Source organism: Ptychodera flava, chromosome 5 (genome assembly GCF_041260155.1).
Source record: "Ptychodera flava strain L36383 chromosome 5, AS_Pfla_20210202, whole genome shotgun sequence".
In the NCBI taxonomy this organism is placed as follows: domain Eukaryota; kingdom Metazoa; phylum Hemichordata; class Enteropneusta; family Ptychoderidae; genus Ptychodera; species Ptychodera flava.
In genome coordinates, this window is record NC_091932.1 from 4,925,876 (window position 1) to 4,951,436 (window position 25,561).

The window sequence follows — 25,561 nt, forward strand, 5'->3', positions numbered from 1 at the left end:
TTTAACATCATTTTAGATTTCCCGCCATTTTCAAAGACTAATCATGTGGCAGAGGAAATAAAGATTACAACAACAAAATGTTGGCCATCGTGGGTTGTGCATTCAAGTAAATGGCATCATGCTCTTTTATGATGACGATTGTGTATGTGCAGGAGATACTGCATTTTTATAATTTTCCTTGGGGCGCCATTTTATTAGTGCGACACCCGTTCATTATTTAACCTGTTAAAACGGGTAGCGATGTTCCAAATCAGCGAACAGTGATACTTCTATACATGTCCTTCAGTTAGAACATTTACGCGTACCAACTTTGGTTTAACCCTTTCACCACCATGGTTCCACCCAAACCCATTGTTATCAATGGTGATCTTGGACCTGTATACAGGGAACTGGGGTGAAAGGTTAAAAATAAAATAATGAAAATAATGCATAAAATTCGCAGCTATTGGGGCTTTAATGAATACAATATTACAAAGGTTGTGTTTCGAATTGGTTTGCTGCTTTACTGGTGATCAAGACAATATTCAGCTTGAAAGGACATCAGCTATTGCAACATTGATAAATCAGGTTGAGTGTTCGGTTTTCAAAATCTACACGGATTAGGAAAAGTAGCACTGACTTGTTTGTCTAAACAAAAACACTGTATCTCATATTTTTACATAAATACAAGTCACGCAACAATACTACATTATATAACTTGAACTTGACCAATACAAATTATTATCACTATACCATTCTTTTCTAGGGTCATGACAATACGCATCAAATATTTTCAGACTGGTTCGTCCATTATTTGCAAAACATTCTTCTTATCCACTAGCCTGTGATTCGTCTTGAAAATCTTCATCAATGGGTGATGTACTTTTTAAGTCGACTGTTGCTCTTCAATTCTATGGTGTCATGATCTCTTCAATTTCATTTTCCTCCCAAGTTGACACCGTGATGTCTCTTGTTCCATCCTTAACGTTAGGGATACATCTGATTCTTCTGTATGTGGGTTAATGTTTGTGTTCTTTAACCAAATAGTACGGCAACCGAGGAGGCTCATGAAATCACTTTTCATACTTTTATTTCAACTTTGATTTTGACTTTGGATTTCCTTTGCATTTTCATTTTCATTTCGAGCTTGGTTTTGATTTTGATTTTTGAGAATATCATAGCCCTTCGTATTTCCCCCTTCCCCCTTCCCCCTTCGTTTTAGTTTTTCCCTTTGGTTTGAGGGTCAGTCTGTTTTTGAAATGCTCGATAGAGGTGTCAGTCTGTTTTTGAATTAAGGCACCGGCTCATACACTGCATAAAAACCCTATAATACTTAATGTATTAACATGGATTATTGCCTGTATTTTAGCTGAAGAGTGCATATACAGATGAATACAGTCAAGAATCCATTTTTTGTATTCAGCAAGCCTGTATTCATGTGGATTCATGTGAATTCACGTGTATTATACTATAATACAGGCAACTCATTAACGTGAATTTATCTGAATTATCGGGTTTTCATGCAGTGATATACTTGCATAAAATACATCGTACCAGCCAAGAATGGCATTATTCATATCCAGTTTTCGGTGCTCCCTTGGGCGTGTAACTTTAACATATCGGAGAAATATATATGATATATCTGCATTTTTGCAAATTGAAAGTGTTTTGCAAAACATCATGATACCAGTCATAATTTGCATCATTCAATTATAGTTTTCGGCGTGCCCTTCGGACGCATAACGTTAAAATATCAGAGATATGACTATCAGAGATATCTGGATGTTTGCAAAGCGTATACTAATTATTATTATACACCTACTGCCGTAACCTATGGGAGTTTGACCGTCCAATAACTTTCCGTATTTTGTATAGTACGCGGAGTCCCGAATAAGGGACCGTTCAGTTTTTTTACGGCCGGGGGGCGGGGCGGCAAAATCCAGGGGGGGGGTGTCATCATAATTTTGGAATCCGCGAAGGGGGGGGGTCATCACTTTTTCAATGGTAGGAAAGGGGGGGGTCACCACATACCTACAATAAAGTTCACTTTTATGCCATGGCCATGATCGACCCTCTTTACCGGCGGGCCGCCTTTGGTTGCCCACTAGAATAAAGTTGACTTTACGTAATGGCCCATGACCCTCTTAACCGGAGGGCTGCCTTTCGCGAACCACTCCAATAAAGTTTACTTAATACAATGTCCATGGACATAAGTTGTCTATGGAAATGAAGTTCAAAATTGCCTTTATACAGTCGTCCTAATTAACAGACGTTTGCATGGATGTGGCTGAGAAGTTTGTGCACTGGCATCTCTGCTACACGAATAAAGTGCGCCGCGTACCGGAGTTCAAATCCAAACCGTGCGGGTAAATTTGACATATGGGTTTTGGTTATTTTTCAGCGGGGGGGGGGGGGGGGGTCATCAAATTTTTCGTCTGACAAAGGGGGGGTCATCATTTTTTCGCGAAAAATGCAGGGGGGTCTATAGTTTTTTGAACACTGGTGACAAGATTTTGCCGCCCCCCCCCCCCGGCCGTAAAAACTGAACGGTCCCTAAGGGAGACGCACGACGCGCCTGTTTGACCTTTGACCTAGCGATTATCTGATGTAAACAAACTATTTTACGGTGAGTTATAGACATAATAACAACTAAATGCAATTGATTTTTATTTAAAAAAAACAATTAAACATTAAACATTAAACATTCAGCGAAGATTGCTTGTACTGCACTGAAAATTAATTGGCTTCGTGCCAACGCAAATTCAGTACTAGATCGAGCGCGTTCCACTCATATCGCGCGTGCCGCATCCTTCAAAATTTACCATAGAATTAGTTTATACGGACGATTTATGGGGGGGGGGGTGTATAATAATAGGGTTATACACAAAATACGGCCCTGTATGGACTCGGGCTCAGTGAGTGACGTATTGGACGAGCCGAAGGCGAGTCCAATATGTCACTCACTGAGCCCTCGTCTATACAGGGCCGTATTTTGTGAATAACCCTATATTATGAAATCTGCAGTTCATATACAAAGCATGACAAAAACCTGATCCTGATACTGTTTTCTCAATGAAAACTCTGTATGATGTTGTGTATTTGTATTCTAGTTATTTTCTGTTCAACATGGGTCAATTACTTAGGTCATTTCCAACCAACAGCGTATTTTTTCAAGTTCTTCTTTCAGTCCTACTATGTATTCGAATCTCTTCTGATGAACCCTCACATTTTCAAGGCCCCGTCCGGTGTTTGAGAACACAGCCGAAATTATGCTGACATGAATACTCTACAACATTAAAAACTGTAGTTTCACAGGATTTAAAGCATGAACATACCTCTCTAACCAAGTCATGAAATGAATACTGACTGATTTCATATTTTCGAAGCTGCTGCTATACGTTTGTCACTTTTACCACGTGACCTATAGCTATAATCAACAAGTAAGTGACAATGAATAGGCAAATAAACAGTGTTTACAGAATGCATGTACAACACAAAACAGGCTGGTCAAATCGACAACGCCGATGTACATGCCTCAAATTAGACATATATCATGATTAATCTATCGCGATTAGCTTCTAGATTAATTTATAGTTGATCGCAACTTCAACAACGAGCAATGTGGGTCTAGAATACGACTTGCAAGAAACCAGATGCAATATTTGTACTTTAATAAGACTTGAGCGATTATCAAATAAACATATTCTGGTGGTCAAATCGACGACCCCAGTGTCGTAAGAGTTCAAAGTTCCAACTGTAATCCAAATCTGATAGGACACGCGATTCTCTGCTTTGTAATCAGCCATATCGTAACTGCTATCACTTACTTTAACTGAATCACATTAAGCTTTGTCAGGAGGTGTACCTACCAATTCGTCTATTTGTTACATTGCACTACTTAAAGACGGTATATTCCAAGGCACAACGTCGTAAACTCCGAAATCGGAATTTACCGTCACAAACGTTGAAGATACGGAGGTGAGTTGACTGTCTCATCTTGGAGTTGGAGGGAAGTTGTTTATGCTGCGTAGATAGCATGCATACTTCAGGAATATTTCCCGAATTTGTAATGTTTACTCAGATCTGCAAAGTCAAGAATGCAATTACTTTTAGGGCTTTCTATAACAAAAATGAAGCATTTCTTCATCTTTGAAAATGTAATAATGGTGTTACCCCTTTCTCTGTTATTTTGACTGTCCCTCTCTATGTCTCTGGACTCTACATAATCTGACAGTCGTTTCAACCAACCACTAAACCGTGTGTTATCTATGATAACTGATGTGTCAGGGCACTTGGGTAGGAAGGTTAAGAGCATTTTTATGTCAATTTATTTTCAAGTTGGGGTATTTGACGAGAGGTAGATTTCAAACTTTGGCAAATATATTTGGTTTGCTGGTCAAAATATCTGAAATATGGAGTACACTACAAGAGTTTAAATCTCTTATTGATTGTTTCAGTGTTGATGCATCGGATATGACATGTCTTCTACCAAAGCGTTGATGTTGTGGTGCCCGGTACTAGTTGTATCAGGTAAGGGACAACGCACTCTATGATTTATGGAAATAGTCTATGACCGTGACGTCAGCGATCGCTACTCTCTTGCAATAAGGCCAAACATATTGTTTCTGGTCCTTGACATTCATTCTTTTTTCCTGCTTTTTTATTCCTATCAATGCTGGTTTGGCACTATTGATGCAGCAGTTATGGTATTTAATTACTGGCTGCATAATGCTTCGGTTTTCTTTTTTAGCATTTTTGACGTGCAAACAGGGATATCAAGGATAACTGTACTGATGTGTATGTAACCCCCAAAAATGCCATGACGCGCAGGTTCTGAAATGACGCGCGCGGGGACCAGAGACGATCTTTTTCGGTCCAACACAATAATACCTTTCCATTTCTACGATGTACTGTCTCGAAAAGAGATCAATTTTGGCATGACATCATAAGACATTTAGAATTTTTAACCTTGCATGAATGTGACACGTCAACATTTTGCTTGACCATTGTATGACAAGAGTCGACATGCGGCATTATAGGAAGCTAATGTGATGTTACGGAGAATGTTTCTATCTAGAAATCGAAGGCTGGCTCTCACTTGTTCCGAAATTCGAAGTAGAATCATCGTTGTAATTCCTATTAAAATTTCTTATTCATAATCTCCGACTACAGAGAAAACACTCGCTAATACAGTGACGTATTGGACTTTGGTTGAGACCACTCTCCCGTTTATAACACTGACAGTAAGCTGAAACGTAACCCCAAAACACAACTCTATGACGTCATCAATGAGAATCTGTCGGACCAGCTCGTTTTGCCCTGAAGGCTAGTCTTACTATGTATTGCGGATCAGAAAATAACAAAGACAGAAATTTAGTTTACAAAGGCAAATCTTGACATTACTGTCCATAAGACAGACTGTGTCTCGAAATAAAATACGCGACGTTATGGGCTCGTCTTATTTATTTGTAATTATTGGCTGTCATAAGCATTCTTACATTTTCCTCTGACGAAGTACATACACAACAAAGTTACCAACAAGATTGTAATGACGTAATAGCGATGACAAATAGAGCTCAATTGATATCTTCCCTTCCAAGGATTAAATCACAGTTCCTGTCCTGTGTCGTTCAGTGTAATCAATTTCTTCATCGGTATTAATCTACACCCGTGGACATAAATGAGTTTAAATTACTTGTTATACAAGTTAAACCGAGGTCACAATTATTTACTTTGGCAACGTTAACCTTTGAAAAGATCACAGGTACGTACCGCCATTGATAGTAAAAGAAGCCACCGTGTCGATTACGCTAGCGCTCTAAAATTACGTTTTGTTACATTGCAGACCACGGTAACAGCGATCTTGTTCATACACCTAACGAAAATCGCTGCACATGAAAATGCATAAAAAATCGCCATGACAGATTTGTATTGAACGTCAGAATATAGATTGACCCGTAATTCGACTATTAACAAAAGGTACTCTTAATCTATGTATATGATAAAAAATTGACTGCAAATTCGCCGACAATTAATCTGCTAAACCATTAAGTTTAGCTGACAGGTGTATGATTCATAACAGATGCGTTACTTGCCAAGTATAGTCTTCATGTTCAAAGGCAGACGTAAAATCATGCAACCAGTTCCCTAGGAAAGTTCAGCGTGGCCCTGGGCTCATTTTCAACGCGTTCGTACAGGCTAATGAGCTGCCATCTCTAATGACAAATACAATTTCAGATACCTGGCGCTACTTTCTGGTTTCCTTCAGGAATTGAATCTCATTCATTTGAAACTCGGACAAAGACACGTATTCTTTAAAGTTTATTGAAAGAGTGCACATGGTGACCAGACATCGAATCACACGCATTACAATTGATATCATAAATAAAAATAAAGATCCTCAAACTAGTACAAAATATTTCTTAAATCGCAACGTAGGAGGTCACCGTTGAAAGCCAATTCACATGCTATCTAGTCACATTCAAATTTTGCTTTCAAATATTCTCTTTAAGCCTGTCAGCATTTTCAACTTCCAACAACCTATTTCAGTAAGTTGTTGCTGTTTTTGGAAGTTCAAATTATTTCGAGTAGCTTGGTGACTGAGTTTTGTTTGTCCTGTGCCCGCTTTATATCTGCGGTTCTGCATGCCAGCTGTCCATATGTTGGTGAGCGTTCTTCAAGCATCAGAAAATGTTAGAATATTCTCCATAAATAATGTGGAGCTCTCTTTATCCTTCAATAGGACTCGTGCACATGGTATCGGCTTTACCGCTGACGAGTCGAAGAAGAAATACAGCTTTGGTAATGGCACAGTCGACTTGCCCGGATGTTTTTGATGACAATGGACAAATTGTGACACCGATTAAAATGGGCTATAAGTGTTATGTATTTCAACTGAACAATATCAACAATATTACCTTTAGTGAGAGTGCTGATTGGTGTTATAACCGAAATGGTAGTTTAGTCAGATTTGAGACTGCGCAAGAAGAAAGCTATGTGATTAATTATATCAATACCAATTGGATGGGGTATGCAGACCCGGTTTGGACGGGCGGCAAATGTTTTACCGCCATAGGATCTGGTTTATGCGACACTGGCACAAACTGGAAATGGATAGAAGGTAAAGGAGATCTGCAACTACTCTAAAGTTGCGTTTGAAAACTTTGCAAATGAAAGTTACCATGACAGAAAGCATAAGGTCTCTCCTGCTGGCAAGCCTACTGAACACTATTAGGAAGAATAATTGAGGCTGTGACAAATGACGACATGGTGATGGCAATGGCGATAAAGAAAATACGTTGTTATCGTTGTGATCGAAGTACTCCTTTCTTCCAAGCTGGGAAATAATCTTGTTAAACGTCATTATCATAGTGTTGGTTTGGATATTCTTCTTGCTTAACAACGATGCTATATGTTTAAACCAATAACTCTGCACTACGGTTGTTATTTTATTGGACCTAATCACAGTAATATTCGCGACATGTAAATCATCACAATGTTCCTTTCTGATCAAAGTTTATCATATTTTAAGTTATCGAAAAAAGCATCTCCCATATATTAACTGTAGAAAGAGTCTATTCTTTTGAAGAAAACGCCCGTCTCATGTTTTCAGAGTTTCAGGTAACCAACTTTAAATATCGTTTGTATCACAGATGACGGTACACAAGGTACTTCGATGTCATATTTGAATTGGGACATTGGGGAGCCGAACCCTAGGAGTGCAAATCGTGACAACAATTACTGTATGGTCCTGAATAAAAACAGTACGACGGGTCAGTGGGTTTGGTATGACTGGAACTGCGACGAAAGCTTAGATTTTATCTGCGAATTTGGTAAATATACTGTGAATTATATTACCATGCTTTGTCCATCGCATTTTGATCGGTCGAGCTGAACCACGTGACTGCCAACAAATACACAGTAATGGTTTGATTACATGCCCGAGAATATGAATAATATCGTAGACATAGTAACTTTACAGCTAAAACGGAAATTGTGATTTGTACAAAGATCATAATCAATCACAAAATAAAATGGAGCTTTTGTGGGCCAAGTTTAGACACTTTTTCAAAAAATCTCCGGATTTGCAAAATATTTGCAGCGTGCGCACTACTCACTAACAAGTTCTGGGGCCCCGTTGTCGTTCACACAGAACATTTTCGTAAATTTTGACGGTTTTTGAAGGTTCGTTGATAATATAATGTTAACAACAGACTCGCGCTGACCATTACCGTTTATTTATGTGCTCGGGCTCGAGGAAAGCCAAAATTAACGGGCGAGGCTTGGCTTTCCCCTCGCCCTTGCCCATAAATAAACGTTAATGGTCAGCGCGTCGCCCGTTCAACATATTCTATTTTCCCAACTACAACTGTTTCGCAGTCTTTGAGTTTCTTACATGTAATGTCTAGATAAAATCGTAACTGTTTACGGTTTTCTTAGGTTTGTAATGATATCACCTCTTCAAGTCCATTCAGAATTTTCCTATTATGTTACAATTCTGGGTAAGCCTCACAATGCTGCAACTATTTTTTGCAAATAATGTCGGTCATCACGTTGATGGTGTAACAATTTGTTTGTTGCACATTAATTGCTCTGTCAATGTGATACATCGATCAGAGAAAATCAAGATGTAGAAGGACTTACATGTAGGTAGTCTACTCTCTCTCTCTCTCTCGCTCTCTCTCTCTCTCTCTCTCTCTCTCGCTCTCTCTCTCTCTTCAGAACTAACTGCAGTATCAACAACAGCTATCCCGTACGTGACTTCGACACCAGGGACAACTCGTCAACCAACAACTCAAGTTGCGATAACAGTGCCAGGCACAACAACAGTAAATGCGAGAACATCAATTTCACCAATCTCATCGACTCAAACATCAACAGAAACAGCGCCGCCAGCGACGAGTCTGACAACAAACACTGCTTTGACGAAAACGACACATTATCAATCAACAGCAGTGCAGTCCACTACGCCACGTTTCACGGAGATGTCAACTGTAGTAACCGACGCAATGTCCAGCGAAGAATTAACTATGACTTCAACAATGGAAACCAGAACAAAGGACGTGACAGAGCAAAGCGTTGCGACGGCACAGAGACAAACTAGTCGAGAAATTAACACTATATCTACTGAGAGAGGATCGACACGTAACGGAAAACACACACCAATTACAGCAACGACAGCATTACAGCCACTAACCACTGAGACTAAGACAACGAAGGAAAAGAAACAGGACAATGAGAATACTGGTATGGAGAGCTTTGGAATTTCAAACTGAAACGGGAAGTTGATAAAATATTATTATTTGCTCATAATTAACTCAGCGAAAACCCATGATAGCCAGTGGTTCAACGCAAACCACTCTATAAAACAGCTGTGAACGTTTGGAACTAAGACGAGTAGCAGTACCGAGTTTATCTGACCATAATAAATGTAACGAGAAGTCCATCGTGTTACAGGACATGTCAAACTGAATTGATGATCCAAGAATACTTATGATATTCTGTCTTTCACTAATTTTACAGATCTACCATACCCTTTAATAGGGTACGTCGTCGGTATAATTATCAGCTCTATTGCAGCGGTGTTTCTCTTTTCGGTCTCCCTCAAGAAAAGGTATGTTAAACATCTGAAAAACATCACTATAGTCAGATAAAAGCGTTAGCGTACTAACAACCAATGGAAGCAAAGGTGTGACAACATGGATTCCTCATTACTCATGAATATTGGTCAGAAAAGTTCGGAAAAACAAAAATAACATTAACATTCGAAACAAAAAGTATGACTTAACTTCTCATCTTGTCATATCATACCATGATAAGCAGACGGAAAGTTATATTTTTATTCTGCCGAAACTTAGGGGGTGGCTAGTGGTTGTCAGGAAGGACGATAGGGGTGTGGGTTTTTGTCAGTGTTTACTGGGGCGAATTGCAGTGGAGAGCTTTTGTAAAAAGGCCAGCTGAGAGCTTTCCCGAGGTCGGTGGTTGAGAGAGGGAATAGACAGAGTGGGTGGCCGTAGGATAAAATTTTAAAATCGTAGAGGAAGGGGGCCTATGTGGCTTTATCTTTTCTAAATAGACTCGTTGGTTACCAAGTTCTCACTTAAGATTTGGGTATTACATGCAAATTGACATTTTCTCAACGGATTCACAATCATAGTTTGCAACGTTTGTACATTTCAGATGCGCGAAACGGGTGTCACCAGCCGACATAGACGATGAGTGCGCCGCCAGCGGTTATACCAGCGAATCAACGACGATTCGGGAAAATGACGAAAAGGCGGACGTCTGAGATATTGCTTGACAGATCAAATAAACCACAGCCTATTTTGCTACTTTCGAGTGTATTGAAAGTATTCACGTTCAGTCAATTTAGTCTCTATGGGTACCTGACCTTTTATTTCCCATATATCATGGTCATGACATATTTCTAACTGTTCTGAATGTTCACTGAAAGACAAAACTCAGAAAAGGGGAAACGGAAAATATGTGTCAAGCAACTAGTCAAATCCGTCCCAGGTTCACAATTATTTATCTTCACTAAAAAAACTGGGCAAAGTGATATGAATACACGAGAACCGAAAAAGAATATCCATATTAAACGCAATGTGCTATGAAATATAAAACTGAATAAGAATTTAAATGTAAATAATATATAAACTATGATCTTTATTCAAGTGCTGAAAGGTGTTGTTTATACTTTACAGTGATTTCTACTCTCAATGTCTTGTATACTACTTATACTATTCCATGTCTTTGCATACGTGTACTTGATACTGAATTCACCTGCCTCTGGTGAAATGTTTGGATAGTCAAGTAATTCCCGATATTTTATGGGGTCATGTTGAATTGAAAACAAATGGACGAAGGTTCCAAATTGCAGCTTATTTGTTTTTAAACATCTAATATCCTTATCGGGTTATCGCCAAATGTAACTATTCCCATTATTTCTGTTTGAATTGCACGTGAGGGGATTTTATGCCTGTAAAGTAATGTAGATGGGTATGCATTGCCCCACACTTCTAATCTATGCATGATATGCGGTAAAACAAGTGTATATACAATAAGACTAAAATAATCCTAGGTACCGTATAGCGTATTTCATAAAATATGCCGCGTATCTGTTCTTAACATCTTTGGTGTGCTGCAAATAGGAGGTACACGATCAACCCAACACAAGATGCGTTGTCGTCTTCCTATAAAGAACTTTATTCTTCATTTGAGTTAACCCTGACATTCAACTCCTGTACAGTTGGCTTTTTGTAGTTAAATAACTTAAATAAGCTTAAATAAATAGGGGTACTTGTTCAATCTGTCCGTGCCTGTGTTTCCGAGTGTCCGTCCGGGGCCATATCTCAGACATACCAGGACCGATTTCTTTCAAACTTGGCACAAGTAGAGTATCTTATGGCATACAAATGAATTTTAATTTCTCTCACGATCCGATCAAAAACACCCGATTGAAGGCCGTTTTATTGTATGATTAGAGCTATTTATGACTCAGACGCACCTAGACCAATATGACTCAAACTGTGAAAACGTGCAATAAACTACAACGCTCATGTATATGTGTGTCTGTGTTTTTCTTCTGACTCAACAAAAAACGGTTGTAACGTGACTTTTTTTTTTCAAGTTTAAAGTAATTACGACATCGCAACTTTATTGCTACTATGCAGTTGCATCGTAAAGTAGTTATGGTACTTTCAACGCCATTTAATGGCTTGAAAACAAGGAGAAAAAATCGAAAAACTTCTTCGTCCCTCAAAATGTCTCCATTCCATCCCTGAAATTTGGTTGTTTTACCCACTACCGTGCAAACAGCGAAAGACCCATCAAAACAACCCACCTTATAATAAAATTGTACGCTTCTGACATTCCTTGTACAGAATATCAACTGCTTGATATTTGAAAAATGCTTGGTTGCGCATTATTTTGTTTTGTAGCATTTTTACGCTAGATCTTTCGTGAGAAGACCTAAATTCAATCATAATGTATGCCATACTACCCAACAACTCGTAGTTGTGGAATGCTTCCTGCCAAAAATTTAAAAAACCTGAGGATGTGTAAATTTGAAAGAAAATAGACGTTCCGGAAATACTTTTTACCGCAAATTGATTCTCAAATATCGTTGGTGACAGAGTCAGAAGACACGCTGCCAAGTCAGTAGGAAAGCTTTGCTTTCGTCATAGCTTTGGTGACCTTCAAGTTCACCTTGTTATCCCAAAACCGTGTCAGTATTCACACAGCTGCTATATTAAGCAGTGTACCACTATGCTTCGTTACGAAAAAGGGTGTAACCACTTGAATACGCTTATGAGAAGACTGTAGATGTGACAAAACCAGGCTTACATGACCGTGACAAAACACTAATTACAAGTAGCCTAGGGAGTCCTTCGACGAAATCGTTGTAACTCAAGGAAATGAATTACCGCACTCCGTTTTCTGTTGACTCTAGGGTTCTAAGCTCAACTTTACTTAAGCAGTCAATTTGGTGAACTATTCCCTTTTAGTATGTATGGGCCGCAATCAGTGCGGGGGTCAAGGTTATGAATTGTTTTCCACAATCACTTCTATTTACTGATTTTAGCGACCATTTTGCAATTTTGTGAAATGTTGAGGATTTAGGAATTTTGAGTCTGGATGTCGCATGATCACATTCTCATTTGAAATATTAAGCTGCCTTTACAAAAAACGATAGGGGCTGGAGTGATAAGGGAGGATTCGAACATTTTTGGGGAAGTAGAGGGCGACTTGAAAGTTTTGCTCAATCCATTGGGAGGACTGAAAATTTCTTGTTTGCTTTTACTTTTTACATTTTCCGATTCCAAGATTTGGTAGATAATTCACTGAAAACTGAATGACATTTTAATGTCATCTCATATAAATCTTCATTGCTGTTAAAGGCCATCAGTCCAAATTGCAGCTTTACAGTCACGTGCAATTACATAGATATTAATAACAAGAGACAGAGTACATAACACAGTTAGAAAAACTCTTTTCTCAGTTTATCTGCTTTGTATACAAACAATGCTAGCTTGAAAATGTTTGAACTGTTAGAGGAAGACATCAGAGAATAAAACTTGTCTAGAGTTGGCTGTGAATAAGACCAACGTGGTAAATATTGGAGTCTTAGATTCTGATATAATTGCCATATACAGATAAAGTGATATTCGTCCTCTATTTCATACAAGTCACAAATTTTACAAGTTCTATATTCTAAAGCAGTACCCAGTGCTCTATCTTTCTCGACGTCTAGGTCTAGCCCAGAGCTCTCTTAAATCTGGAAAACATTATTTGATGTTAAGTAATCTTCAGTGTAAAATATAGATTTGAAATTACAATACATACGAAGTTAGTCCTTACTACACACTTCTGAATGCCAATTTTGTTTGAAAATATCCAGTGGTCTCAATGTAAAATGTTTGATGAAAATATTAAAGTCTCCTTGGCCTTGCCATAACCAGACTTCGCCAAAACCGTGCTCAAATAGTAAATCTTTAACATGAGTAACCAAGACTTCTTTGTTGTTAGCATCAAGTGTTAGGCACTCTGTTTGTGGGCATATTTAGAAGTTTATACCAATATGACAAAACCTTTCTAAAACTGTGAATGAGTACTGGAAATCTACCACAGTCCCCCAAAACAAATGCATCCAGTGTAGAGGATTTGACTCCCATAAAAGCTTTACAATATTTGATTGTACTCGTTCAGCAACACTATACATGCGGTATCCCAAGATTTGGTAAAACCATTGTATCAAATAATCTAAAATACTCACGAAAAGGTAAAGGACGAGTATTTCTAATACGGAAAATACAACCCGTAGCTTTCCTAGCTTGATCTGATAAGATAAGTACAGCTTTACTACATACATTTCAACTGGATATCATCAGACCAAGATATTTGTAATAACTTACAGCTTTCATCATTTGTTGTCATTTGAAAACCATTTTCAGTCTTTTTCTAAACGCCACCTCGCCGAAAAACAATGATTTGTGATTAGTTTAAGTTTACATTCATTTTCCATTTGGAGCAAAAGGACTCTAGAACTCGTAGTAGTCTTTGTAATCCGACAGGAGTGTCACTAAAAAATTGTTACATCATCAGCATACAATAATGAAAACAAGTCATAAAAATCTTGTGTCAGTTGTATACCCCCTGACCCGCATTTTCTAACTGGGTATTCAATTCATTAATAAAAAGTCAAAACAAAAAGGGACTTAACATGCATCCCTGTCGCACGCCAACAGAACAGTGAAAGTAGTCGGTTCTCCCTTCTTTAGATTTTAGACAAGATTTGAGCCTATGTATTGATTTTAAAATATTAAACATTTTACCCTGTATACCATCGGAGCACAGTCTGTACAGCAACATATTATGATTTACAGAGTCGAAAGCCTTGCTGAAATCCACAAATACACATTATATTACCATGCCCCTTCCATTGCGTTTTAATTGGTCGAGCTGAACCACGTGACTGCCCACAAATACACGGTAATGGTTTGTTTTCATGCCCGTGAATATGAATAATATCGTAAACATAGTAACTTTACGGCTAAAACGTAAATTGTGATTTGTACAAAGATCATAATCAACCACAAAATAAAATGGAGCATTTGCGGGCCAAGTTTAGACACTTTCTTACAAAAAATCTCCGTATTTGCAAAATTTTCGCAGCGACGCGCACAACTCACTGACAGTTTTTGTGGCCGTGGTCGTTCGCACGGGAAATTTTCGTAATTTTGACGGTTTTTCGGGGTTCGTTGATAATATAATAGAAATAACACACTCCGCGCTGACTATTAGGTAGCGGTAAAGGCTATTTTTGCACCTATTCTTTTCTCAGAGTTAATGTCAAGTTTCAAGTGTTAGAATCAAGATATTTAGTTCAAATTTTCAGGATAACTCCCTTAGTTAATACTTTCTCCAAAGAATATAAAAATTGTATATTTGTAGCCATGATTTTGAAATATGACACCAATCAATATTGAAATTTAATTTTTCATATTTTTTTTACATATTTGAATTTAATAATAATTGGATAGTATCAATATTACAAAGTTAGTTATAAATAGGTTGACACTATTAATTGTAAGATTTGTACGGCAGGATTTGTAAATATAATTTGATTTTATGATTTTAAATTGGTTTACGTATCAAAAAATTATTAAAAATTATTTCATATTTCAAAATGTGATTTTTCAAAAAGTACTTCAAATACAGGAAAATTGTGCCATACAAATCTTATCTGTTACCTTGTTAATAGGCTGTAAAAATTCCATGTCCATATCTCATTTCAAAGGTTGGATTAAATTGGCATAAAATTATGTAGGAAAACTGTTATTCTGTCAAAAATGTTGAAAACAAGCCGTATTTGCACCCCTCTTTTGAAGTCACAGAGCAGTCTTTTTGGTTAATCTCACTTTTGACACCTCTTTGACACTCAAAGAATCTAAAAATGCATTTACAATAGCAGTCACGCATTCTGAATGCAAGCACTGCCTTGTCAAACTTTCCTGAAAAACAGTAAAAAATGACTTTCCCTTTTCAAACGTTTTTTTAAAAAGCTAGAGGACCTCTACCATAGTTAATACACTAAGGACTCCCGAACTTCCTCTTATTTGGTCAGTTTTTTAGAGTTTTCAACGGGCTATAACTCTGCAATGCCTATGACCCCAAATGTCTAGTTTTTTTATTCCACAGAGAATGTGACTACTTTTATTTTTTAATAGTTTTATTGAAGTTTATAACTGACGCTCTAGCCTTTACCGCCACCTTAAAGTTTATTTATGGGCGCGGACGAGAGGAAAGCCAATTAACTGGCTCGGCAAGCCTCGCCCGTTAATTTTTGGCTTTCCTCTTGCCCTTGCCCACAAATAAACGTTAATGGTCAGCGCGTCGTTCGTTATTTCTATAATAAAAGCGCCCCTTGAATTGATATACAAAGATTTTTTTGAATCATGACATGTAACGTGGAGATATTATCGATAGTGCTGTAACCACGTCTGAAACCAGTCTGACAATCTCTAATGCAGCAACTCATCTCAACCCATTTGGTCAATCTCTGATTCAAGACAAAAGTGAAAATTTTAACAATTGAGTCTAGTAAGGTTATGCCTTGAAAGTTATTTGGGTCATGAAAACTACCCTTGTTATGTAACGGGACGATAATACCCCTACTCCATTCATTAGAAATACACCAGCATTGAAAATGGCATTAAATAAAAAGTGTAAGACAGAAAGGAGACTATTTTTTGCGTCTCTGAAAAATTCATCTGGTATACCATCGGGGCCAGGCGATTTACCTGTTTTAAGCATATTCAAAGCGTGCATTATCTCATCATTACTAATGGGACTATTGAGTGTTTCATCTCTACGTCGCCGGATAATTGTATTAATCTGTAGACGAATGGGTTCTTGGTGTCCATTACGTTTTAACTTCGCAACGTTTCACCAGTCATTGTCCAAAGCATTGTGGTAGAGTCCGTCAGCGAACTAGATGCTTGTACTCATCCACTGTATGAATTCATTTGAAACGTCAACGGACATACCTGTTTGAAAGTCTTGTGACAAAAGTATTGCCCCAGGTGTCACCATCCAATCATGAAATGTCCGGTAAAGTCCCATCCGCACTGTATACAACAACAGAGGTAAACACCATAATATATACAGATTCAAAAAATGCAGCATGCCAGCCGGTATGCGAGTTCGTTGGTAGGAGTCTAGTCTGGTTCCCTGACCCATTTCCCCGGTAGAGGGCGTGGGGAAATATCCCGGGGGAAATATAGGGTCAGGTACCGGGTAGCCATCTTGAACAGAATTTTGTTCAAGATGGCGGAGGTTAGTCACCTGACACAACATGCTACAACAAATATGGCTGCTACCATGAAAACGCCGATCAAACTTCGGCTGGATCAGAATTATGTTCAAACACCGTATCCGAACCAAAAACATTGGCACACGAGATGGGAAACATAAACTGAAAGGATTAATCCAGAAGTACGGGGAAATAGAGGTGATTGAAGGCTGGCTGTGATATCGCAGCAGTACTTGTTGCGTGTATCGAACGCGCTAGGGTCATTGAGGTCATCGCCGACTGTGGCGTGACCCCAATGACCCGAGCACATTCGATACACGCCACAAGTAATGCTGCGATATCACAGCTAATTGAAAGCAAACTTTGTTGGAACTGTGAACGACGATTGATTTCGATGGATAGAATGGTGTCCGAATTTCGTGAAAAATGCCAGGCATCATGTCGACGTTCTAAAAGTATTAAGAGGTGTGCTAAATCACAGTGGCTAAATCATGGAGGTAGAAAGTCTTTCTTTCTACCTCCACGGCTTTTTGGTACAAACAAGAAGTTGCTGTCAAGTGAGCCTGAAAGTGCGAAACCCAAGAAAGATGAGAAAAAGTTACAAGTGTTACTTTCATCCAATCACAGCTTGTTTTATTTTAACCCAATAGCGTCCATGTTTACATTACCGGTACCTGACCCTATATTTCCCCACGCCCTCTACCGGGGAAATGGGTCAGGGAACCAGACTAGGTAGGAGTCCACCTTGAAAATGGCGTATACTCTGGGATTACAACTCCTTGCCAACTTGTTTGATGAGTAAACGTTCCAATTACTATCTTCCGTTCCACTATTCCATCACCATGACTTCAATGGGTTTCCAACGTTGTATCAAAGTTTTGGCAAAATATTCACATCTGACTGAAAAAAATAGTTTCGTTTCTGGAGCTTCCGATTTCCGTGTGTTCACTGTACTCTGACCTTGCGCAAACCCAATTGTTCTCATGTTAGTCTAGAACAATTTTGTCACATTTCATGAAATTTATTTCGAAAAATCTAAACATGTATGATTTTTCGTGAAAAATTCCAAGCCAACATCTGGGCCTAGTAAAGGGGCAGAAGCTGCCTCTGTTGATAATTTTTTTCAATATCTCTATGCAATATATTAAATACAGTTTCTTGCTGTCTCCCTAAAGCATGCTGAAACACCAAATATTCAGTTTGTCCTCAAAGCCTGAATATATAAATATGTATTTGGTGATAATTGAATTAGAGTTTAGAATGAAAGTCATTTAGTGTCAATTATATTAATGCACGGTACACCTACACAGGTTGTTTTGGCAAGCTGAATACTGGACAGTTAGACATGCTGTAGGGAGTAGAACAAGAAGGCAGTCGTATAAATTGAACAAAAACATTGTCAACATGATCAAAGTTAACACAGCTGCCCTGCTACTGCAGTGTAACTGCATAGCGGCAGTGACAGAAATAGCTCTGACTCTGATGTAGTTAAAGAAACGTTCTGGTCAAAACTGTGACGCTCATGACAGTTAAATATACGTGTACACAAAATGAGGCCAGAGAGGAACACATGATATGGAAGACCAGGAGACTTGAAAGTATCAGGAATTTTTAAATTCTTGCATATAAGAATAATCAAATTTTCTAAATATTCACATTCTCATCGTACAATAACACAAAAGTAAAACTTTGAACTGTAAAGACTCTAATTTAAATGAAAATATGTGCAACTAATTGGAATTATTGATTTTTTACCAAATTTGCCACTATTACAGCCAACATTTAAGAGATTAAAACATTTATTTGATGGAATATTTTAACCTTCCTGTATAGTCAATTTTGAGCAGCATCTAAGTCATATATGTCTTGTACTTAAAAAAAATCTTTGGTAGGCCACTGTTATCATTTATCACAATTTGGCAAAGTCTAGTCAGGAATTCACAATTTGCATACTCTGTCATCATCGTCATTTTGTGTGCTCGTCAATAGGTGGCACTGTCCTGGCCAGAGTTGGATTAACTCAAATCAAACAAAATCCACTGATGAGTTTAAAAATGAATCAATTTAAGAACTTGACTTAGGAATATGGTTTTATACACTGCTATTAACAGGCGTCGAACATCTGCGAGCGGAACTGCCCGATACATGTATATTTTTACTTTGCGTGCATCCCTGGTAAATATGCAGCTATATGATAATTTGGGTGGGGACTTTAAAAGTTTGGATCATATAGACAGGGGAATCAAAATTTTTCAAGGGTATTGACGGGGGTCTGAAAAAAAATTAAGATTTAAATCGCGATTCCTGCAGCCTACCTCACCGTTATTTGTGAAAGCAGCCTTATGCTCAGGGATTATTTTCTACCAACGAGTAGGGTTACAGCGAAAGTAGGCTGATTTTGTCAGATAAGCGAGTTTTGTAGATAGTCGTCGTACATACGTTCTGACGATAACACTTGGCTTAATTTTTGTTTACAAAATCCATTGATTCAGCGAGCATTATACGATTGAAAAGCCGGTTCACAACTGGTAGTGTCTATCTATTCGCCAAAACACTGAAACTATCGAAATGCGTGGCTCTTACCGCTGGGTAGTCGTGTTAGGGTCACATCTCTGTTGTCTGTTTGTCTTCGGATGGTATCAAGCTGTAGGTCCTCTATTCGTCGCAGTTCAGCATTATTTTAAAGAAACCTCAACACGGACGTCATGGATACTTGCCATTTTTGTATCTTTGCAGATGAGTATCGGTAAGAAATCCTTCGTAAATCACAAAACTAGGTCATGTGATGAATCATGACTTGTAAAGACTGCTGGCTGTTATGTTTGTTAAATTGTAATTTATGTCAGCTACTGTCATCAAAGTTGTCTTCACGATGGTTATAGTGACGCATATTTATGTCATGCCTTTATTGACTGCTAAAATTATACGTAGTTGTTTACCAATGATGTCGATAGCCTGCCAGCTATTATTCACAGCATATGACCTTATCGTCTGTTGTGTCACCGTATTCTATTTTATCTCTGACCTGACATTCTGTATGTGTAAAAGACCAGCTGGCACACTAATGTGCGTGTAAAACCAGATGATTTTTTGGATAGTGTTAATACACAACTCTCAACATAACCTATCATTATCGTCGAAGTGAAAGAGGTTGAAGCATTCATTCGTATAAGTAGCTGTCTGTTTTGATTGATGAGTTCGTAGACACATGAAGAGGATTTTCAAAAGTAACTTTTGCAGAGACTTGATTACCTAAATAGTATCAGACGTCGTTAAAAACTGCAAAGAATGAGATATAATAGAGGCAATGTACGAATAAGGTAAGTTGTAAAGAATGAAAATCCTCGGGAAATTAATAGTAAGCAATTCTTGACGATACTAATCAAACTTTTCTTTGAAAAGTGGATCATATTGAGACAGTTCAAGTTTTCTGATTTATCACACAGGTCCAGTATCCAATGTCTGCGTTAAGAAATTCGGATTTCGAGTGACTGTGATGATCGGCACTGTTATGTCATCCATTGGTTTCTTCATCAGTGCATTTGCCACAAGAATTGAATTCTTGTACTTTAGTATTGGAATTCTTGTGGGTGAGTAGCAGAATTTGTAACAAAAATCGGTAAATAAAAAGAGTTTCCGAAGATTCAAATTCTGTACTTAGCTATCAGAGTTCTTGTATTATGTACGTTACATGAGCATAGAAATCAATCCTTGCAATGTAACTAGGGAAATCTTTATGCACATAATTTCCCACGAGAGTCGAATAGGGGAAGGACATAAAATTTCTCATCGTTTGCCCTTTTCTACATTTTGTGCTAAGCTTCATGAAACAACGTGTGGCAGAAGACATACCAGTGAATAAGTCAGAAATACGAAAGGTTAGCAGGAGGGTAATGAATTTAACGACTGGCAAAAGATATTTCGGCCTCTCCTGCATACGCGCCGACCCAAACGACAATTTTCATGTTAAGTTTGTCAATGTTCCTCGCTAACTCTATATTTGAGTTGTTTTAAAGTTTTCTGTTGACATGTTTATCAGTGTGCGGCTAGCATCTCGTAAAAACAGTGCAAGTCCAGAGCATGCTATACCAAAGACAGCTGAGTTATCATCATCAGATACAGTAGACTCATATTTAGAATATTTTCTGGAACAATGTCGTGTTTACTGCGATCTTGACAATCTTCTTTCCAATTTTCCGACAGGAATAGGATACGGATTGATAGTCCCTCCACATTTGGGGATAATAGCTCTTTATTTCAAGAAAAGGTTCCCACTAGCTAATTCACTTGTATTGACTGGTTCAGGAATTGGTACTTTTGTTTTTCCGCCATTAATGCAATATCTGATCGACAGCTATGGATGGAGAGGCGCTGTTATTATATTTTCTGGTATAAATGCACACATGGGGATCTCGGCTGCTTTGTATCGAACTCCAGCAAGACTAGAAACAAGCCATGACGTCAAGAAAGAAAATGAGTCAGAAGTTCAAAATTCGAACATTTGTAGAGATCACTGCGAAATATGGGACTTTTCTCTCCTCAGGAGAAACCCTCTCTTTGTTGCATTTTTGTTTGCGAATTTACTTGGCATCGGCGTCGGATATCCAGCCTTACCGGCCCATTTATTTGCACGTGCTGAAACAAAGAACCTCGGAAGCCAAGACGAACTTGCATTGATCATTTCATTTTTTGGTGTATCTGCTTTAATCGGTAGATGGACACCACCTTTGCTTATGAACATTTCAACAAAACACTGCACTAGTATCACGTGGTTTGGCCTTGCTGTGCTTTTGGCGGGAATTGTCAGCTTGCTCAGTTCCTTAGCAACCACATATGCAAGTTACACAACTTGTGCATGCTCAATAGGTTTTCTAAGTGGCATATTCTTCACAGTGTCGAGCCTTGTAATGACAGACATCGTAGGACATCAGAATTTTACAGCTGCAGTCGGATTTACGGCATTGGCTATATCTATTGGTGGAATTATAGGTCCGCCGATAGCAGGTAAGAGAAACACCAGTATTTCTTTTAGTACCAGAAAACCCTAACATTGTAACAACATCACAATAAATGCTGTATGATATGGCAAGCCAAGTGTTGCAAAATTCGTGAAAACTATTTTTATGTTCATAAAAAACATTTTTGCGTTCATGAATTTCATGTTTATGTTCATGGAAACCAATTTTGTGTTCCTGAATTTTATGTTTATGTTCATCAAAACCATTTTTATGTTCATGAAAACTATTTTTGTGTTCATAAAAAAAAACATTTTTGTTTTCAGGAATTCCATGTTTATGTTCATGAAAACCATTTTTGTGTTCATGAAAGCTATTTTTTGTGTTCATGAATTCTATGTTTATGTTCATGAAAACCGATTTCGTGTTCATGAATTTTATGTTTATGTTCATCAAAACCATTTTTGTGTTCATAAAGCAATTTTTGTGTTCATGAAATCCACGTTTATGTTAAAAACCATTTTTATGTTCATAAAAACTATTTTTGTGTTCATAAAAACAATTTTTATGTTTATGAAAACAATTTTGTGTTCATGAAAGCTATTTTTGTGTTCACGAATTTATGTTTATGTTCATAAAAACCAAAAACCATTTTCATGTTCATAAAAACTTTTTTGATTATGAAAATCATTTTTGTGTTCATAAAAAAAACATTTTTATGTTCATTAAAACCATTTTCGTGTTCATGGAAACCTTGTAGTAGTATGTCTGGAATAGTGGCATGTTTTCTGCTAATGTGCCGAAGGATTACGGGGAAAGACGTCGACTAAACTTTGCCACAAGGAAAGCAAGTGTACTTTACCCTGGCTAGAAATAAATGATCGTCCATTACTGTTATTTTGCCTCGCGTAAACATAACCTCAGGCTATAATCTCCGCGGTCTCTTGGTGATACGAGACTACCACAGCAAAACGGGACGAACAAACCTGGCAGCCGGGCAATCAGCGACCTGTGCTTGCAGATATATAAAACTATACACCGGGCAAATCGTTTGAAATCACGTAACGGAGTAATTACCAGTCCGTAACTAACACGCGGTTTCTCCTCGGAATAAACACCAGAAATAGCACAGTACGACAAAGGGAGGTTTTGTTTAATATAGAAATAACGGGCGACGCGCTGACCATTAACGTTTATTTGTGGGCAAGGGCGAGAGGAAAGCCAAAAATTAACGGGCGAGGCTTGCCGAGCCAGTTAATTGGCTTTCCTCGAGCCCTCGCCCACAAATAAACGTTAACGGTCAGAGCGGAGTCTGTTATTTCCATTATATTATCAGCGAACCCAAGAAACTTTTCCGTGATTAAAAGAGAAATTTGCATTATGAAAAGGGAAATTTGGGGCAGAATGTTTATTTCACCAAACAAGACACTTCAGTATTAAGCAGAGCATTACAGGCCTGGCATCTGCTGAAGTTAAATGTACACAGAACCACGTACACTGATTCTGAAAATATAAATTGGCTAGACCTTGTTAAAATCACATGCAGAAAATTGACATTAGATTCCGGCCGGGGGAGGGGTTTTACTCCAAATATATTGTCATGGGGAGCCAACCGAGTTTGAAATATTCCGAAAAGTCCGTCAACAAAACCCTCACAATGGGTTACGTATACATGAATAGATCATGCATTGGGTAGATGTTTCAGGCCACTTACCCTGATGATATTGCACGGTAAAGCATTTTGTATGTCATCCGCTCATGTGTTGAGGATTTTCGTATGAAAAGTCTAGCTAGGTCTGAGGCATGAAAAATTGATCCATTTCGGCAGCACATACTCATACACCTTTCTATATTAGTAGTCGGGAGTAGGATGAGAATGCAGGGCTTTTCTAAAATGTACATTTGAACAAAATCAGGTTGTCCGAAACAAACTGCCTCTTCTTCCAGGGAAGGTAATCGTTATGTTTGCGTACACATATTGTTCACAATCAAGTGCTCATCTATACACAAATATATGCAGCAGGTCAAAGGAGGTATCTATTTCAAGACAAAAATGTTCATTAACGACTTCATAGTGAGTATTCGAATCACAAGTACTTTATGTTTGATTAATTGTTTATAATAATGATTCCAGTTCTTAGGTATCGACGTCATTAACCAGGTTTTCTCAATGACAGTATTCTTTATAATTTTAAAGGTTACATATATGATGTTACCGGGGACTACAACAATTCGTTTTATTTCTATGGTGCTTTCCTGATTTTGGGTGGACTTACCGCGTTGGTACCGGAGCCATACCTTGCAAGGAGGGAAGAATTCGTCTTCCGATGAACATGTCGATGCGATACAAGCAGTATTGACGTCGATGCTGAAGGATACCCGACATGTTATATTAACACTGCCACACAGACTGGCTCAGTCATAACAGATGAAATATGACATTCTATATTGTTGGGTTTTTTTTCAAGTGCGACAAAGATGACGTTTGGCGCCTGGACCAATCACGCGGTGAAGAGTGCCTCAGTCACTTCGAATTATTTCAACTCAAATATTTCAATATGGGTTAAGAAGAAGAAGAAGATGGATACTGTTTTATTCTTTGAAAAAAGTAATATTTCCTGTCTAATCGAATTTATTAAATGCCAAACACTGGGAACAGGTACGTAATGCATAAGTACATTTTAGCAAAGTCTCCTACAAGGCAGTAATAAACTATAATTATGGAACTTTCTTGACATATTTCATACAGCAAATTCATACGTTTTCAATAGTTTCTGAATCTTCTTTTAATTGATCGTTATCGGTTCATACACTGAGAAAGTCATTATAAGCTTAACTAATAAAGGTAAAACCTTGTTTATACCTCTTTAGTTCAAATGATATCTTTACTTGGTGCTCCTCGAGCCCTATCACAGCCCAGAGTGCAAGAAAGGAGGTAACATAACTTCACTCTGTAGACCAAAATGGGCTAGAATGCGGTTAGTCGGACAATGCGAAATGCATCAGTTTTACCGGTCTGGTAAAATATTTATCTTTCTATGATTTTTAGAGAGTTTTGTACTATTCACCAAGATTTACTGGCATTCCGAGACATCGACACACCTTTCCTGTCGGTATTTTCCAAGATATGATTTAATCAGATATGGTCATTGCCAATTTAGTACGATCCGATTATGCTTGAAGGACTTGGAAGAGATTTATATTTGCTGGCTGCACTTAGACTTGCTCAAAGTCTGTAAAAACAGTGTAATCGAAGGAATAAACTTCCCCCAGATTGTCGTGTTACAAGCAAGCTGTTTCGTAGATTATTTGTTGACTGTTTATTTATTTATTTACACTTTTAATGAGCGTCCGAGTTACTCAAATGAGTAATTTTCACCGGGGCTCGATAATTTACAAGTCACAAAACTGGCAAAAATAAATGAATAAGATTACAGCGGAATGTTCTTTGTTATATATTCTTTCAGAAGCACCTTGAAATTTCCAATAGTCGAAGCTAATCTAATATCATTTGTCAGTGAATTCCATAATTTAGTTGCACGATAATGAAAACTCCGTTGTCCAATATTCAAAGCAGATTTCGGAATATAACAATCCTGTCGAGAAACCGAGACTGTGATGGCTCACTGTTAGACAAGCCAGCAACTGCTGCCGAGAAAAGCCAAGCGACTGGGGCCAGTCTAGCCTACGTCATAAGGATAGATAGAAAAAACATCATTGATTCAAGCAGCGTTTTCTTGGCTAAGAAGCAAATTTCAAAAAAAGACCTATACTTATGATATTGCAGTTTTCAGAATTTGCAGTTTTACAAGAT

General features: G+C 38.0%; 2 protein-coding genes across 2 annotated transcripts; both read left to right on the forward strand.

The window, feature by feature from the left end:
• Positions 1 to 3,819: 3,819 nt before the first annotated feature.
• Positions 3,820 to 11,512, forward strand: LOC139132441 (uncharacterized). The gene is made up of 7 exons (XM_070698787.1): positions 3,820 to 3,957; positions 4,437 to 4,509; positions 6,722 to 7,099; positions 7,632 to 7,811; positions 8,701 to 9,225; positions 9,502 to 9,592; positions 10,159 to 11,512. Exons 2-7 carry the CDS (start codon positions 4,458 to 4,460, stop codon positions 10,265 to 10,267), a joined length of 1,335 nt encoding a protein of 444 aa, XP_070554888.1. The 5' UTR covers positions 3,820 to 3,957; positions 4,437 to 4,457; the 3' UTR covers positions 10,268 to 11,512.
• A 7,725-nt stretch (positions 11,513 to 19,237) lies between these two features.
• LOC139132443 (monocarboxylate transporter 13-like) lies at positions 19,238 to 24,606 on the forward strand. Its single transcript, XM_070698788.1, has 4 exons — positions 19,238 to 19,538; positions 20,239 to 20,382; positions 20,996 to 21,796; positions 23,945 to 24,606. The coding sequence occupies exons 1-4, from the start codon at positions 19,361 to 19,363 to the stop codon at positions 24,076 to 24,078; spliced, it is 1,257 nt and encodes a 418-aa protein (XP_070554889.1). The 5' UTR covers positions 19,238 to 19,360; the 3' UTR covers positions 24,079 to 24,606.
• Positions 24,607 to 25,561: the final 955 nt, after the last annotated feature.

Excerpts from the sequence above, each read along its gene's own strand:
- LOC139132441 (XM_070698787.1), top strand. The coding sequence starts at position 4,458 with ATGTCTTCTACCAAAGCGTTGATGTTGTGGTGCCCGGTACTAGTTGTA. Across the intron at positions 7,100-7,631 it reads AAACTGGAAATGGATAGAAG|ATGACGGTACACAAGGTACT; the intron begins GTAAAGGAGATC and ends TTTGTATCACAG. Across the intron at positions 9,226-9,501 it reads ACAGGACAATGAGAATACTG|ATCTACCATACCCTTTAATA; the intron begins GTATGGAGAGCT and ends CTAATTTTACAG.
- LOC139132443 (XM_070698788.1), top strand. The coding sequence starts at position 19,361 with ATGCGTGGCTCTTACCGCTGGGTAGTCGTGTTAGGGTCACATCTCTGT. Across the intron at positions 19,539-20,238 it reads ATCTTTGCAGATGAGTATCG|GTCCAGTATCCAATGTCTGC; the intron begins GTAAGAAATCCT and ends TTTATCACACAG. Across the intron at positions 20,383-20,995 it reads TAGTATTGGAATTCTTGTGG|GAATAGGATACGGATTGATA; the intron begins GTGAGTAGCAGA and ends ATTTTCCGACAG.